General features: G+C 35.1%; 1 protein-coding gene across 1 annotated transcript in view; it reads right to left on the bottom strand.

The window, feature by feature from the left end:
- Bmpr1a (bone morphogenetic protein receptor type 1A) overlaps nucleotides 1-17,130 on the bottom strand; it is a 67,619-nt gene that overhangs the window by 17,294 nt on the left and 33,195 nt on the right. The window contains exons 3-6 of the mRNA XM_015500081.2: nucleotides 8,412-8,574; nucleotides 6,702-6,804; nucleotides 612-708; nucleotides 336-435 (exon numbers count right to left, since the gene is read on the bottom strand). Coding sequence (XP_015355567.1) covers nucleotides 336-435; nucleotides 612-708; nucleotides 6,702-6,804; nucleotides 8,412-8,574 — 463 coding nt within the window. The remainder of the gene's footprint in view (nucleotides 1-335; nucleotides 436-611; nucleotides 709-6,701; nucleotides 6,805-8,411; nucleotides 8,575-17,130) is intronic.

Raw genomic sequence — 17,130 nt, 5'->3', positions numbered from 1 at the left:
CGCTAAAATAAAAATTGTGAAGAAAGCCTAAATGCCCAGTTTCTGGTATTTGCACATTTCTTGAAGTATAATAGAGACAAATCTCACTATTCTGCAAACAAGAAAATCACAGAAGTATAAAATTGTGTTCAATTAATTGATTGGTAGTAAAACCCTCTTACCTCTTAAAGAAACTATAATCTAGTTAAAATTAAGATGATATAACCAGAGAATACAAATTAATAGTTTCTGAATTGCATACAGCAGTCAGTAGTTTCTGCTTACTGGTTTTAAAAACAACTGTTGATATCTACTATTTAACAGAATATTTTGCATCAAATAGGTTATCTCCTTACTTGTAACAAAAGCAGCTGGAGAAGATGATCATAGCAATTATGCAAACAGCCATGGAAATGAGAACAACCAGCCATCGAATGCTGCCATCAAAAAATGGACCTGACAATGAAAAGTAAACATTAAGTGACCAGAGTATCTTTCAATCACATCTTATTAAAAGGAAAACATAATTTACAGTGTGATTTTATAGTTTTAATATAGTAATCTGGTTATTGTTAAAATCAGAAAAAATATTTTACAGAGACTCATGCTCTGACTTTTCCAGGATAACCTACCTATAACAACAGGGGGCAGTGTAGGTTGTAAATACTGGTTACATAAATTGGTCCGACAACATTCTATTGTACGGCGAAGCTGGGCTTTTGGTGAATCCTAGAGAAAAAATAATGGTAATATTAGAAATGATTTGATACATTAAACTTATTTTTAGTACTGATAAAATACAATTTCTCATTTAGTGAGTGAAAAGGATCTGCAAATTTTATATGTAAAAATAAATATTACTGAAAAATTAAAATGTGTGAAGATTATAAAATGATTTTCCTTAAGGAGAACATATGTATGGATGGTATATTAGAACATTAGACTACAACTTAATTACAGATGGACAAAAAGTTCCAGTGTTTTCCTACCAAACAATGGACTATTTTTTTTTTTTAATATTTATTTTTTAGTTTTTTTCAGCGGACACAACATCTTTGTTTTGTATGTGGTGCTGAGGATCGAACCCGGGCCACACGCATGCCAGGCGAGCGCTACCACTTGAGCCACATCCCCAGCCCCAATTTTAATAAATTACCATTCAGTTGTTTTTGGTAAAAAGTAATTAAGTTCATGATGTCTTTTCCTAGAAAACATAGGTAATAAATTTTAATATAACCATAAACTAGTATGGAAAATATGATCTTAGTAGTACTCAGACTTGAATGAGACTTAAGATCAGACTAAAATGTGGAGGGGGTCCTAGTGCAAAGAATAGACTGGTTAAGAGAGGTGGCCATGTAGTAAAAGATACAGATTCTGCATCTAACAATTAATGAACTAGAAAGATGTGGAGGCAAGCTAAACTATGCAGGTGAGGGAAAGGGCAAAATACAGACACAATACTTCTGAGAGTTTATGAGACCACCATCCAGAAAAGAAAGGTATCCCTAATAAATCAGAAAACCAACAGAGAAAAAGACTCTAGTCATGGGAAAAAAGGGCTTCTTTGGAAGTACAGGGGGAAAGCCCACCAAGCAATGAATTGGAAAATGAAGGACAAAGATGTACGATTCCTCCACTGCTGTTTGTGTCCTCTCTATTAAGGCTGAATACAGGCATGAAGAAGACAGACCAAATACCAGGTAGTGGGAACTGATATCCCAGAGGAATAAAGAGATCTTATGATGTTTTTCTATTCTACATGAGTTCACATCTTCTAATCTAGTGAGTTATATTCCAGGAAGATGAAACAGTTGTGAGATAGCTGAAAGACAAGTATTACTTAAAAGAGTTTGGAAATAAGGTGCTCTAGAAACAAGATAGCTAAATGTCATTACTTTTCTTTAAAAGCGAAAGAAAGACTTTGCCAACAGATTGAAGGCAGCATAGTATCATGGAAAAAACAAGGGCTTTGGAATCATTTAAATCTGAGCCTTGCCAGTTGTTCATGTTGTGACCTTGAACATCTAACTTCTCCTTAGGCTTTCATTTTCTCTGGATAAGAATGCAAACAGTAAATATTTAATGAATTAGTTCTTCTTAAGGTGAGCCTGACATAAATCTCAGATGAAATTTTGGAATAAGCCAAAGAATCTTGGGCAGCTCTGGAATACCAGATAGGCTTCACCAAAAATAAGCAACATCAGACTCACTTCACATTTATCTTACACAGGTTAACAACCTGGGTGGGCAAAAGTCAGGGTTGCCCAGATTACTACCTTTCCTTCTGTGATGCTGGGATTATACCCAGGACCTCACAAGCTAGGCAAGCACTCTAGCACTGAACTACATCTTTGGCCACAATTGTCTGGGCAGTGAAGCTGGAGTGACAGAACTTTTTCCCTTTCCTGCACTGCCTTCATCCTCCCTCCACCCAAGTCAATCTGTAATTTCAGACACGTGGGGAATAAAAATTCTTATGGGGAAAAAGTCACTTGGCATTTATGAAGCGGAAGGTTCTAACTTAAGAAAACGTTATTTCATTTGCATGGGCCAGAGATAGTACATGAGGAAAGAAAAGAAGTCAAGTTAAAAGAAATGGACAAGAAAATGAGGTTCATGAGAAAGAATTCATTGTATAGGAAGACGAAGAACAAGCTAGATATACCAATGGAGATTGAAGCTTGGCAGGAAGAAATTAAAAGCATGGCAAAAATCACTTGTATTTATTTTGATCCACACTTTGGCAATGCAACCACTGTGAGGAAGGTTTAGGGTGAGACTAAAAGCTGTTCTTCTTGGGGTTTGGTACTAGGTTAATAAAGTGATGTTTACCAAGATATATAGAAAGTTAGATAAGTGCTGGTCAAATCTTTTTGCATGTGTGGATCCTAAACAAATTTTTATTTTTCTGCAGTACTAGGATTGAACCCATGACCTCATATTTGTTAGACAAGCTTTCTACCACTTACTTACATCCTCAGTCTTGCTAAACAAGTTTTTTAAAACAATGTATTCCTCATATTTTTAGACTACATCTAGAATTTTTTACCACAAATTTAAAAGCTACAAACAATATATTAATAATTTCTGTCTCACTGAAAACAATACTTTAAAATAGAAATGTTACTTCGTTCTTTATTCAGTAGAATCTAAATAACATATAGCAATGTGATACCCATTATCATCTTTAAAAAAAAGAACAAATGGGGGCTTGGAGTTGTGGCTCAGTGGTAGAGCACTTGCCTAGCAGATGTGAGGCACAGGTTTGATCCTCAGTACCACATAAAAATAAATAAACAAAACTAATAGCAGATGGAGTAAAAAAATTCTTTAAACAAATGCCTTTTTCTTATTATTTTTTATTGGTGCATTACAGTTATACATAATGGTTGGACTGGTTATTACTTATTCATGGATGCATACCATATAACAATACAATTTGTCTGGTCACTGTCATTCACCAGTATTTTCTTTTCCCTCTTCTCCTCCCTCCCTTCTTTTCCTTTACATCCTCTCCAGCATTTATTATTGTTTGAATTCTTAATGGCTGTCATTAAGACTAGAGTGAGATGAAACCTCAGTGTAGTTTCGATTAACATTTTCCTAATTGCTAAGCATGTGTTGAACATTTTTTCATATGTTCATTGTGTTTCTTCTTTTGAGAAGTTGTCTGTCTAGTTCATTTGCCCATTTATTAATTGGGTTATTTGTGTATGTGTGTAATAAGTTTTTGAGTTCTTTATTCTGGATCTTAATCTTCTGTCAGAAAAGTAGCTAGCAAAAATTTTCTCCCATTCTGTAGATTCTCTCTTCACAATTTTAATTGTTTCCCTTGCTGTACAGAAGCTCTTTAATTTGATGCCATCCCACTTATTAACTCTTGGCAACAAATCCATCTATCTATCTATCTATCTATTTATTTAGTACAAGGGATTGAACTCGGGGGCACTTGACCACTGAGTCACATCCCCAGCCCTATTTTGTATTTTACTTAGAGACAGGGTCTCACTGAGTCTCTTAGCGCGTCACTTTTGCTGAGGCTGGCTTTAAACTCGCGATCCTCTGCTCCCAACTGCTGGAATTATAAGCATGCACTATTGCACCTGGCAAATGCTTCTATTAACAACTTGAAATTTTATACTGGAACTTCTATTTCCTTGAAATATTTTTTCACAATAATTATGCCTTAATGTTATGTATTTTAGTACATAATTCTTCACATCAAAATAAGTATATATAAATTCTTCTATTTCTGTTACTGTGTGTTTTTAAGACTTAAAACATCCTAGTTCATTACTGTAATTATCAGTTATCAAACTGATCAAAATAAGATATACTAAAATCTAGGGCTAAGGGTATATATGGCTCAGTGATAGAGGGCTTGCATTATGGAGGGAAAAAGATACACTACAATCTTTATTAAAATGTTAATGTGAGAAAATTTAAAGAGGCATTTCTTAATGAGATGGTTAGGGTTTTCAAAATAGTAGTTTATGAATTCATGAATAAAATTACTACAACAATGAGAAGATTCAGCATNGGGAGGGAGGGAGAGGGAGAGAATATTTTAATATTTATTTTTTAGCTTTCGGCGGACACAACATCTTTGTTTGTATGTGGTGCTGAGGATCGAACCCTGGCTGCACGCATGCCAGGAGAGCGCGCTACCGCTTGAGCCACATCCCCAGCCCGTAGAATCTTGAGGTTTTATATCTAGCTTTGGTTAACAAGGAGAAGGGTGACTGTGAAAGGGAAGAAGGAAAAGAAAAATGGCTTGAGAAGCTCTGTTTTCAGGCACAGCAGTTTTAAGCTTCAGGGCCTAAAAATGTTTAGGATTTGCAACCTGATTCCCTTGCAACTATCCATGTGCCCAAGTTACTTTTATATAACACAGTCTGTGTGTACCTAGGGATATGGGTAATATAGTCTGAAGACTGCTAAGATAATCAGGGTGGCAAAGACTAACATTTATTAGGCCCCTACTATGTGCCAATTGTGCTACGGTATTTCATTTGATCCTTTTAACAAGTCTTTTGTGGATGAGAAAATAAGCTCCTTGACAAAACTGTCACAGCTATTAAGAACTACCATGGGTTTAGATGCATATTGTCAAGTTTAGTAACTAACTTCTATGGTGAATTCAGTTTGGAAGAAATCTAATTTAGGAAACTGCAGGACACTTGATACTACCATTGGGCTCGGTGCTTTAACTACAGCTCCTTCATCAATCTTTTTAAGCGATTAAAAAATATGTAGTATGAATGGTTGGTAATATGCTAATATCATAAAACTATAATAACTAAATTAACATGTTTCAAATCCGGAGAACAGGATTAATTCCTATACAGTGAAATTCAAAACTGGCAAGTATGTAATAAATATATAGTAAAACTCAAAATTTTCCCATCTAACTTATTTGTGTTCAAGAAACAAATACCACCAGTAAAGAGTGGAAGAGGTGTGGCTCAGCAGCATGGCATGGTGCTTTTAGCTGACAGAAGATTAATGTCTCAAGAATATGGTGTGATGGCCAAACATCTAACATGAGATTTGACTGTATTTAGAAGAAGAAAAAGGGATTATTTATTCTCTGCCGTTTTTGTTGTTGTTGTTTCCTGGTAAGACCACAATTCTGCATATGACACTGAGACTAGTGAATCTTCTAAAGCTGATTATACAAGCAGTTGAGGAGGTCACAGTGAACTATTATTTTCACTAGGCAAAGACAGAGGGAGGAAAGTAGCATGAAAAAACTTTCTTTCTTTACATAGTTAAGGGCCATCATCTTGAGGAAGGATTAGAGCTGTTCTCTATGGTCCAAAGAATCAAAAGTTGACAGATTTGCAGTCATTTGCCAAATGGATGATTCTAAGCATTAACTGACAAGTAGAAAGATATAACATTGAAGGTTTCTAGCAATTCTGCAAATTTCTATATAATATAAATAATTTTCTGGCATAGCTGAGACTTAAAATCGTATACTAACAGTTCAATCTGTTTAGTTAAAATTAAAATTATCTGGAAATGTTTTTCAAGAACACTGGCAGGATCTCTTGGGAAATTACCATATAAAATCTTGAAGAGATTAGATTAGGTTCATAACCAAAGACGTCTACCACTCAATTACCGATCCTGATTCTTTGGCCACTGCTCTTAAAAGTATCCTGACACTTCCTCACAAAGATTAAACATTTCTAAGCTGTTTGTGGGGAACAAAGGTTATTGCCCATTGTTCTAAGATTCCCATTCTGTTTTGTAGTGGGAATTGAACCCAGGCGCACTCTACCACCCAGACCTATTCCCAACTCTTCTTCTTTTTTGTTTTTTGTTTTTTTGTTTTTTAAGACAGGATCTTGCTAAGTTGCCAAGTCTGGTCTTGAATTTGCAATCCTTCTGCCTCAGCCTCTTGAGTAGCTGGGATTACAGGTTGTGCCACCATGCCCAAAATTGTAAGGTCTTTTCAATAAGCTTTACAATATACAAATAAGTATAACAATATCACTTTTGCAGTTATTACAAACTATTATTTAAAACCTTAAAAATAATCTGGAACTTCAATTAGCACAATCATGTTACTTAAAGTAAAAGGTACGTTTCCTCCAATATATTTGATAATGTGAACACAGAGCAATGTGGAACACAGGTACTCTTCTAAAAGACCTAATGCTGTTCACATAGCCCTGTCCTTTTTTATTTCAGGATTTCCAATTAGATCTTACCTTGCACTGAAAATCAGATCCTTCATATTTCATACATCCTGAAGCTAATGTGGTTTCTCCCTGATCATCTTCTTCTATGATGGCAAAGCAATGACCATTAGTTCTAAGAGAAAAACAAAAAAACCATTTAACTCCAAATCATAAAATCCTAATGAAATCTGAGTTTGAATGTGAACAGATACTCTTAGCCCTTAGTATTATGTTTCTGAATCGGGATTATATTCACATGTGATTTATTAGCAGAACAAAATAGACTTTAAGACAAATGAAAGTTATGTCTGAACTATAATCTAAAGGGGTAAATGAGAACCCTATGTCAAGCAGAAAAGGATTTCTGCCAAACAAGTCCTCTAAATGTGCATTGTCATGTAACTTCTCAGTCATGGGATCACAGAAACCTGATGTATAAAATTCTATACAAGTGTTAATCTTTCAGAAATATACTTAAAATCTCTTTTTTACTGGTAATATTTCAGCATTCTTAAACTATGCATGAAAATAAATAAAAAGCTTTTCTGTAAAACTACAAACAGACTCAAGGACAAAGAAAAGTGTATACAGGAAGAACAGATGGACAAAGATTCTGAAAGGCATTTTTCTTACTAAATGTGATAGGAACACTGGAAGAATTTTTGAATAGTTTAATTTTCAAGAAATTTACAGAAATATATTTTTATTTAATGAAAATGTTCTCATTCGAGGCAAACACTCTACCAACTGAGCTACATCCCCAGTGCAGAATTCTTCATTTCTTCCTTTTCTATTGAGAAGATGGTATGTGTGGTGTAAACTTCTGTTAAAATTGATGATCAGTTTTACACTGGGTTACTAAGCCACTAACAAATTATAGCCCATCCTATCAGGGAGGTACCACAGACATAGAGTTTGGCAAAAAAAATTATTTGTTAACATAGAATAGAGCATTCCCTTACAAACAAAATTCCCAAGAAGATGTAAATTGGGAAGTGGTCTACATGTAGATTACTATGATTAAGTCAACTACCACTGGAGAACTGATGGCAAATCTAAAATGAACTATCATATGATTTCAAGATTTCATGGGTCAAGTTTTATGCATTATATCTAGTCTGCTCAAAGAGCATATGATTATTAGGGAAGTACAAAACATGACCTTACTTATTACCTATATAACAGGGAGACCATTAATAAGACTAATGAAACAGTTGTTCAGGACATTTTTACTTTGTCCAGTAAGTCAATTCTTCAATGCTCCCCCAAAAATATGGAATGGAATTACAAGATCATACATAAACATACTGAACAATTAACATAAAATTAAGTAAGAAAGTGATATGGATTGAATATCATTCTTACATATCTATAAAATATTTCAACCAATTAAGAAGAAGGAAGTCATGGGTAAAATTATTTGGTTTCTTTTTGGTAATCTACTAAAAAAGAAACAGTTTTCTACAATGAGTATCATTAATTTTATAATAAAAAAGATCATTAAAATGTTAGACAAATACTATATTTCTTTTATCTCCTTTAAAAAGCTATATTATGGTATAGCTCTAATAAAACAATCATCAATCACTTAATAAGAACAATGTTTCTATATTCAAAACAAGAAAATTTGGCTCTTTGAAAGATATTATATATAAAGAAAAAAAACTCAATTTTAACTATTTTTTAAAACAGCATTAGATGCACTTTTCCAAACTCTTAAGGACAGCACCAAATACTTACATGCATGTGTTATTAATAGCATCATCTGGGCAGTGTCCTGAGCAATAGCACTTTAAAAAAGGCAAGGTATCCTCTGGTGCTAATGTCACTCCATTTTCTGACTTCTTCTGGTCGGAGTCTGATTTCATCCCAGTGCCATGGAGCATACTGTCTAGATTCTGTCCTATATTCAAATATTCAATTTTTAAATAAATCATTTCTGATAGGCTATATTATTACCATTTTCATTGAGGTAAGTTTCTGTACTTTTCTATTACAACAATTGCAATGAATGTATTTCTTTAATTAAAAAAATAAATTTCATTTTTTTAAAAAATTTTTTATTGTGGGTTGTTCAAAACATTACAAATTTCTTGACATATCATATTCCACACTTTGATTCAAGTGGGTAAAAAATAAATTTCACTCATACAATTAACAGACATTTGTTAATAAACTCATGCACAGAATGTTCCATGTACTGTGACCTATATGAGATGACTATGTTACATGTTTTACACTAATCAAAGACAAACAAGAACAACACAGCATGAATTCAATATGAATTGAATGACAACAGAATTTAGTTTTAACTTGTAAAAAAGGTACAAAATGGGAAGAGACTTTAGGGAAGGCTGAGGTCATTTTCAATCACTAAAAAATAGACAAAGTATGGCCCTTCCTTTTCTTTCAAAACTTGTAATTAAAAAAAAAAGGTTCTTTATTTGTGCCTCTTTGTGAAGGGAGTTACTAAGCATCTTGTTTTGGACTCCATTTGCTTAAGTAAGAAAACTGTGAGAGCTGGGGACCAACTGAGTTATCCGGGGCCTTTCATCTCAAGGCCATTGGTTCAAATCCAGACCAGGCTGCCAGAAACTGAAGATTACTACAGGTCAATAGTCAGCTCATGGAAATAGAACTGGATTCTTGCATTAGAGTCTAGTGGCCTCAAATGACAGATACTGTCATATGCGGTCCTGAATGTTTTAGGCTGGAAGCAGAATAGAAAGCAAACATCTGTTTTAATATTCCTTCCTCCTCCTCAACCAGCTGAAATTACTAAGCCATTTCTTGTGCGTTGTTCTCAAAAGAATGAAAGGTAGAGTCAAACAGATAAGAGAAGTATGTGTGAATTTTGTTATGAATCTTAAATAAGTGATTCAAAATGTGGACCTGACTTTGAATTTAGCCATAATGATAAAATGAATCACTAAAAGATTAAAAAAAAAAAAAACCCAATAATACACACATACTCAATGAACAATGATAGAAAAGAAAGTGCTGTTAAAATAAGTATTTTTACACTTGAATCAAATGTATGAAATATGATATGTCAAGAGCACTGTAATGTTTTGAACAACCAATAAAAAAAAAAAGTATTTTAGTAGCCAAGGGTGATGGTGCATGTCTACAATCCCAGCTACTTGAAGGGCTGAGGCAAAAGGATCAAGTTCAAAGCCAGTCTGGGAAACTTGGAAAGATCCTGTCTCAATACAAAAAATTAAAATGAGTTGGGGATATACTCAGCAGTAGAGTGCTCACATGCAAGGTTCTGGGATCAATCCCCAGTACCAAAGAAGTAGTGTTTTAGTCTCTTTATACTCTGAATTTGAATAATCTTAACTTTTTATGCTGAAATTTAGTAAAGGAATGCACTACTGAATGAATATTCATAGAAACAAACACCAGGAGAGGAAACTACTTTAACAAAAAAAAGGAGTTGGAGGTATACACACACACACACACCCTACTCAGCCCCCTCACCACCACTCTCCTTTCAGAAATAAATACTGTAATAAAATGGTAATGCTTCTGTTATTTCTCTTTCCAGTTCATATAAATTAGGAAGCTAATGCCAGATATGTCATTTTATTTGTAAATATTTCAACACATCTCTAGAAGATGAAGACTTAAAAAAAAAAAACAACAAAAAAAAAAAACAATCATGAAGCCAGTCATGGTGGCACACACCTATAATCCCAGCAGCCTGGGAAGCTCAGACAGGATTGTGAGTTCAAAGCTAGCCTCAGCAACTTAGCAAAGCCCTGAGCAACTCAGTGAGACCCAGTCTCTAAATAAAAATCACAAAAGGCCTGAGGATATGGCTAAGTGGTTAAGCACCCCTGGGTTCAATCCCCAGTACAAACAAAACAAACCAATTATGATACCATTATCACTTCTAAAAAAAATTGACAGTAATTTGATTCTTTGTCCAATATCAAACAACCAGGCAGTATTCAAGTTTTTAATTGTATTGAATATGTTATAACCTGTTTTAAAGTTTATAAAGTTCACAATTCACACATCATAACAGATTGTCTCCAAGTCTGTCTGTGCCTCTGTGTATGTGTCTTTCTCTGTGAGCGCCTTGGATGAAACTCTGGACCTTATGCATGCAAAGCAGGTTATCTACCACTGAGCTACTCCCCTACCCTCCAACTCCATGTTTCTTTTAATCTTCAAATTCTTTCTTTCTTTCCTTGAAGAAACTGGATTGTTTGTCCTATAGAATATACCAGAATTTAGATTTTCTATCTGTATCCTTCTTGCCCATAAAATAGGTTTCTGCATGTGGTAGTTAGATCAAGAGCCATGCTATCCAGTATAATAGCCACTAGCCACACATGGCTCCTAAGCACCTGAAATATGGCTACTTGGTAAGTTGTGGAAAAGAGGGACACAAATATCTGCTTATCTCTATTTTCAAGACCTAGATTCATTACTTCAATGGGGATAGTTAAAAAAAAAAAAAAAGAGTAGCCTGTCATTTCTTCTTACTTATGACCTATAATACCTGTATAATGAAAAGTTTTCCCTCATTTACTAACCTGGGTACAAGCGGTACAGTTCCTATAAGAAAGGCATGATTAGTGCTTGATTTGTCCCTCTATCAGTTTTCAAAGTTAATAAATTTATTAGCATCCTTCAACAGTAACCAGTTGGTTTTGTTTGTTGTTGTTGTTTTTTTAAGTGTCATTATAAAACCATAGATTTAAACCACTGCAGTTACTATCCTTACTAATGCTCATTGTTCCATCTCTGGCCAATTCAAACTGGTCCCCATATCCTCTGAGGTTTCTGTTGGCCAAGATCTTCTAAAATCACTTCATATTTCCCTGACAGACTTAAAATAAACAATTTCTCCAAGGACTCCTAGATCTTTCCAGTGGAAAAAGATAATCAGAGACCATACTCTGTTGTTACAGATATTTGTTGCTATTAGGTTGTCAATCACTCTAAAAAGAACTGGCTAAAAAAAGAATTCTACAACACCCCCACCCCTGCCCCCACAAACTGCATTCATTTATTAGGTGAAAAATGTCTGAAGTAATTACAATTTTAAGTCCTGTTGACTACAACGGTAAACAAAACCAAAGTCCCTTTTCCATTAGAGTTCATAGTCTTAGATGGAAAATGAGAATAAAAACCAAGATAATAATTAGTACTATTTTAATATTTATTCATAGAAAATGCTATGACACCAAATAAAGTGGACTCACTTTCTAGCATGAGAAAAGAAAAGAGTGATTCAGAATAAGATCATTAAATCAAGGGCCAAGAGAAGAGGTAAGGCAAAGGTAAATGGTTAAGAAGTCAGGAAGTCTCAGAATACCACATCTAGGCAAGATTTAACTGTATTTAATGCAAAGACACAAGATGCAAATGGTGGAAGTACATTGTCAAAGATAGCCCAATGGTCAGCTGACTTAGGCTGTGAGTTTTCTATCTGTAAGGCACTTTCTAGCAACTAGATCTCCAAGTTGCAAGAAACTTGGCTGCCAAAGCTATTAACAAGAAACAGGCTGCCAAAGCTATTCACTCTTCATAAAGACCATCCTTCACTAAGTACATCTTAGATATGGCCATGAAGGCAGGAACACCAGTGAAGGAAGACCAGAGACAAGGAAAATTTTCCCAGAAACAAAATCGGAGGTTGTCAGATAGCCTAACAATCATCCTCCATCTATGTACTAGGGAACAATGATTACTTTAGTTGTTTCCAAATTTTCCTTCCTTTGGAAGTTCATCTAGTATTTAAACCTACTTTTCTTCATCAATGCATACTAAGTACATTGCACATAAATAATTTTTTTTTTCAGTCTCACGTTGCTGCACCATGAACAGCACACCTGGATCTGAAGAATTACTGTCCAGAAGTCCTGGGTTAGTGTCTGAGTGCACTAAGTGGGCTAAACTCTGGAGCATATATCCTGTTGAGGAGGAATTAACCATTTCATATGAACATAAGCATTTTTTAGTATGTGCTATAAAGCTACGTATGACAATAGACAAATCTAGTGCCCTGCAACGTATCTGTAAGTTATTCTTCTCCCTTCTTTTTAAAAATTTGTTCTAATTAGTTATACATGATGGTAGAGTGCATTTTGACACATCATATATAAATGGAGTATAACTTCTCATTCTCGTGGTTGTACAAGATGTAGAATTACATAGGTCATGTAATCATATAGGTACATACAGTAATAATGTCCAATTCGTTCTACTATCATTCCTACCCCATACTCCCTCCTTTCCTCCCCTGCCCTCTTCCAAAGTACCTCTATACTTCTCTAGCACCTCCCCCCATTGTAAATTAGCATCTGCATATCAGAGAAAAAATTCAGCCTTTGGCTGTTTGGGATTGGCTTATTTCACTTACTATGATATTCTCCAGTTCCATCCACTTAGTGGCAAAGGCTATAATTTTATTCTTCCTTAAGGCTGAGTAATATTCCACTGTGTATATATACCAGAGTTTCTTTATCCATTCACCTACTGAAGGGCACCTAGGTTGGTTCTATAGCTTAGCTATTGTGAATTGAGCAGCTATAAACATTGATGTGGCTGTGTCACTATAGTATGCCAATTTTAAGTTCTTTGGGTATAAACTGAGGATCAGGATAACTGGGTCACATGGTGGCTTCATTCCAGGTGTTCTGAGGAATCTCCATACTGCTTTCCAGAGTGGTTGCACCAATTTGCCGTCCTACCAGTAATGTATGAGTTACCTTTTTTCCCACATCCTCACCAACATTTATTGTTGCCTGAATTCTTGAAGACTACCATTCTGACTAGAGTGAGATGAAATCTTAAGTTTTGATTTTCATTTCTCTAATTGCTAGAGATGTTGAACATTTTTTCATATATTTGTTGATCAATTGTATTTCTTCTTCTGAAGTGTCTGTTCATTTCCTTACTCTATTTGTTGACTGGGTCATTTGGGTTTTGGTGATGTTGAGGGGTGTGTGTGTGTGTGTGTGTGTGTGTGTGTGTGTGGTGCTGGGGACTGAATCCAGGGCCTTCTGCATGCAAGGTAAACATACTACCAACTGAGCTACATCCCCAGCCTTTTGAGTTCTTTATATACCCTGGAGATTAATGTTCTGAGATGGATGTGGTAAATATTTTCCCCCATTCTGTAGGCTTTCTTCACATTATTGATTGTTTTCTTTGCTGTGAAGAAGCTTTTTAGTTTGATTCCATCCTATTTACTGATTTTTGATTTTACTTCTTGCACTTTAGGAGTCTTGTTAAGGAAGTTATTTCCTAAGCTGACATGGTGAAGATCTGGGCCTACTTTTTCTTCAATTAGGTGCAGAGTCTCTGTTCTAGTGCCCAAGTCCTTGATCAACTTTGAGTTGAGTTTTGTGCAGGGTGAGAGACAGGGGTTTAATTTCATTTTGCTACCTACGGATTTCCAGTTTTCCCAGCACCATTTGTTGTCGAGGCTATCTTTTTCTCCAATGTATGTTTTTGGCACGTTTATCTAGTATGAATAACTGTATTTATATGGGTTTGTCTGTCTTTTATTCTGTACCACTGGTCTAAGTACCATGCCATTTTTGTTACTATGGCTCTGGTATTATGATGCCTCCTTCACTTCTTTACTAAGAATTGCTTTGCTATTCTGGGTCTCATATTTTTCCAAATGAATTTTATTATTGTTTTTCCTATTTCTGTGAAGAATGTAATTGGGATTTTTTTTTTTTGAGAGAGAGAGAGAGAGAGAGAGAGAGAGAGAGAGAATTTTTAAAATTTTTTTTTTTAAGTTGTCGGCGGACACAACATCTTTGTTTGTATGTGGTGCTGAGGATCGAACCCAGGCCACACGCATGCCAGGCGAGCGCGCTACTGCTTGAGCCACATCCCCAGCCCCCTGTAATTAGGATTTTAATAGGAATTGCACAAAATGCTTTTGGTAGTATGGCCATTTTGACAGTGTTAATTCTGCCTATCCAAGAGCGTGGGAGATCTTTCTATCTTCTAAGGTCTTCTTCAATTTCTTTCTTTAGTATTCTGTAGTTTTCATTGTAGAGGGTTTTTTTTTTTTTTTTTCCACCTCTTTTGTTGAAATGATGCCTGAATTTTTTATTTATTTTTATTTGTTTAGGCTATTGTGAATGGGGTAGTTTTCCTAATTTCTCTTTTAGAGGATTCATCATTGATATATAGCAACACATTTGATTTATGGGTGTTAATTTTATGTCCTGTTACTTTGCTGAAATAATGTTAGTTTCAGAAGTTTTCTGGTGGAATTTTTTGGATCTTCTATAAATATAGAATCATGTCACTGGCAAACAGTGGTAGTTTGAGTTCTTTTTCTACTCATGTCCCTTTAATTTCCTTCTTCTGGCTAGTTTCCAAGATGATGAATAAAAGTGGTGAAAGGGGCATCCTCGTCTTATACCAGTTCTTGGAATGTTTTCAATTTTTTGCATTTAGAATAATGTTGGCCTTGGGTTTAGCATGGCTATTTTTCTCCCTTTTATTTTATTAGCAAGATGTGCCGCTCACACAACCCACTTTTTTTAAAAATATTTTGTTTAGTTGTAAATGGACACACAATACCCTATTATGTTTATTTATTTTTATGTGATGCTGAGAATTGAACCAGTGCCTCACATGTGCAAGGCAAGCGCTCTATCACTGAGCCACAATTCCAGCCCCGCAACCCATTTTTTGATTGAAATGTCTGCCTCCCCCTACATGTAATTCAAGGAATCATAGCTCTCCCCTCAGCATCAATAACTGTTGGTTTAATCCAACAATTTCAGTTCTATTCCCCTTGCCAGTTTTTTGTTTATACCAGAGTATGTAATTAATTCTAATCACCTAGATTAGAAAATAGTTTTTTGAGGGAGAGGAATTCCTGGGAAACGATTTCTTTACTACTTTAAGCAAAAGGAAGGGGGCTGGAGTTGTGGCTCAGTGGTAGAGCACTTGCCGAGCACATGTGAGCCACTGGGTTCAATCCTCAGCACCACATGAAAAATAGAGGCAGTCTATCCAACTATAACTAAAAATATTTTTAAAAAGAAAGACAGACACAGGAAAGGATACCTATCCCTCTTCTTTCAATAAACACCAGTCAACTCTAACTTGCCACGTCTGAATGTGATACCTGTTCCTCAGATGCTACACTGTGGCTGTCAAATAAGTTAACCCATGGCTAAACTGAGATGTGGTAGATGGTACAAGTGAAATGGGAATTAAACTTGGCTCTTGATGAGCCACAGAATTAGCTAAAGGCAATCCACCTATCTCCAAACTTCTTCATGTATGATAATACATTTTCCCCTTTTTTTCTAACTAACCAAACTGATTTTGCTCAGTGGGTGAGGGGAGACAGTGTGTCCAGCCTAAGGTAACAAACATAGATTAACCTAAGCTAACTGTAATAATCCTGTTAACCTTGTTTTCTAATATTCTTTGAAATTCGGAAAGATCAACCATCTTAGTTTGAGATAAAATCTATTGGCAGGGGGTATTTTGACTTTCCTGATATTACAAGTCCCACACTAAAATAGGAGCTGACTCTTTCCCCAGTTTTCTGCCTCAAATGTAGATAACAGCAGCCATTTTCTGGCCATGAAGGAAATGCCAAGAAAATTACAGAGATGGCAACCTCAACTCTACTCAATTATTGACCAAACACCAGCAAATACCTATCACCTATCTTTTTTTTTTCCTGTCACCTATCTTAAATATAAATCCTTACTTATTTATGTCACTGTTAGTTGGGTAATCAATTACTGAACACTAAAATTCATTTCTAACATTTCTGATCAAGTCCAAATATATAAGTAAATAAATGCCTCAGGTATTTATCAGCTGACTCATTTTTCTATTAAAATACAAACAACTATGAATGGAAAACACTTAAATACATAACATCTGATGCTCAAAACATCCTATTTCTATCTAGGATAAGTATTATTATTTCTATTTTATCACAAGGAAATGAAGGTACAGAGAAATTTACTTTCCTCAGACACAATTCAAGATAAAGCCAGAGCTAAAGTCACAGTTTATCAATGAATCTTGTAATCCTTCATAGTTTTCTCTAAGAAGTAACATTTTTTTCTACATTGGTTCTAATTTTTTTTTTCAAGAGCAAATTTTTTGTACATGTTATCATGTGAAACAACTATCAAGGTAATTTTCAGAAAGAAAATAGTATAAATTTTGTTCTTTATCAGAGAAATGTAACCCCCCCCCCATCCCAAGCTCTTTCTCTTGGTAGTAATGTTTGAACAAACCTAGGAGTGCTCTAAAATTGAGCTACACCCCCAGTCCTTATTTTTTATTTTGAGACAGGGCCTTGCTAAGTTATCCAGGCCAGCTTCCCAAGTAGCAGGGGATTACAGGTGTGTACATGGCGTCCATCTAGAAACGTGATTTTTTGCTTATATCTGATAACTAATTAGCAAGTTACTCCACCCAATAATTTTACTTTAGA

The sequence above is a fragment of the Marmota marmota genome, unplaced genomic scaffold (genome assembly GCF_001458135.2).
Source record: "Marmota marmota marmota unplaced genomic scaffold, marMar, whole genome shotgun sequence".
NCBI lineage: Eukaryota > Metazoa > Chordata > Mammalia > Rodentia > Sciuridae > Marmota > Marmota marmota.
The sequence above is the reverse complement of the archived record's forward strand: the minus strand, read 5'-3'. Positions and strand labels throughout refer to the sequence as shown.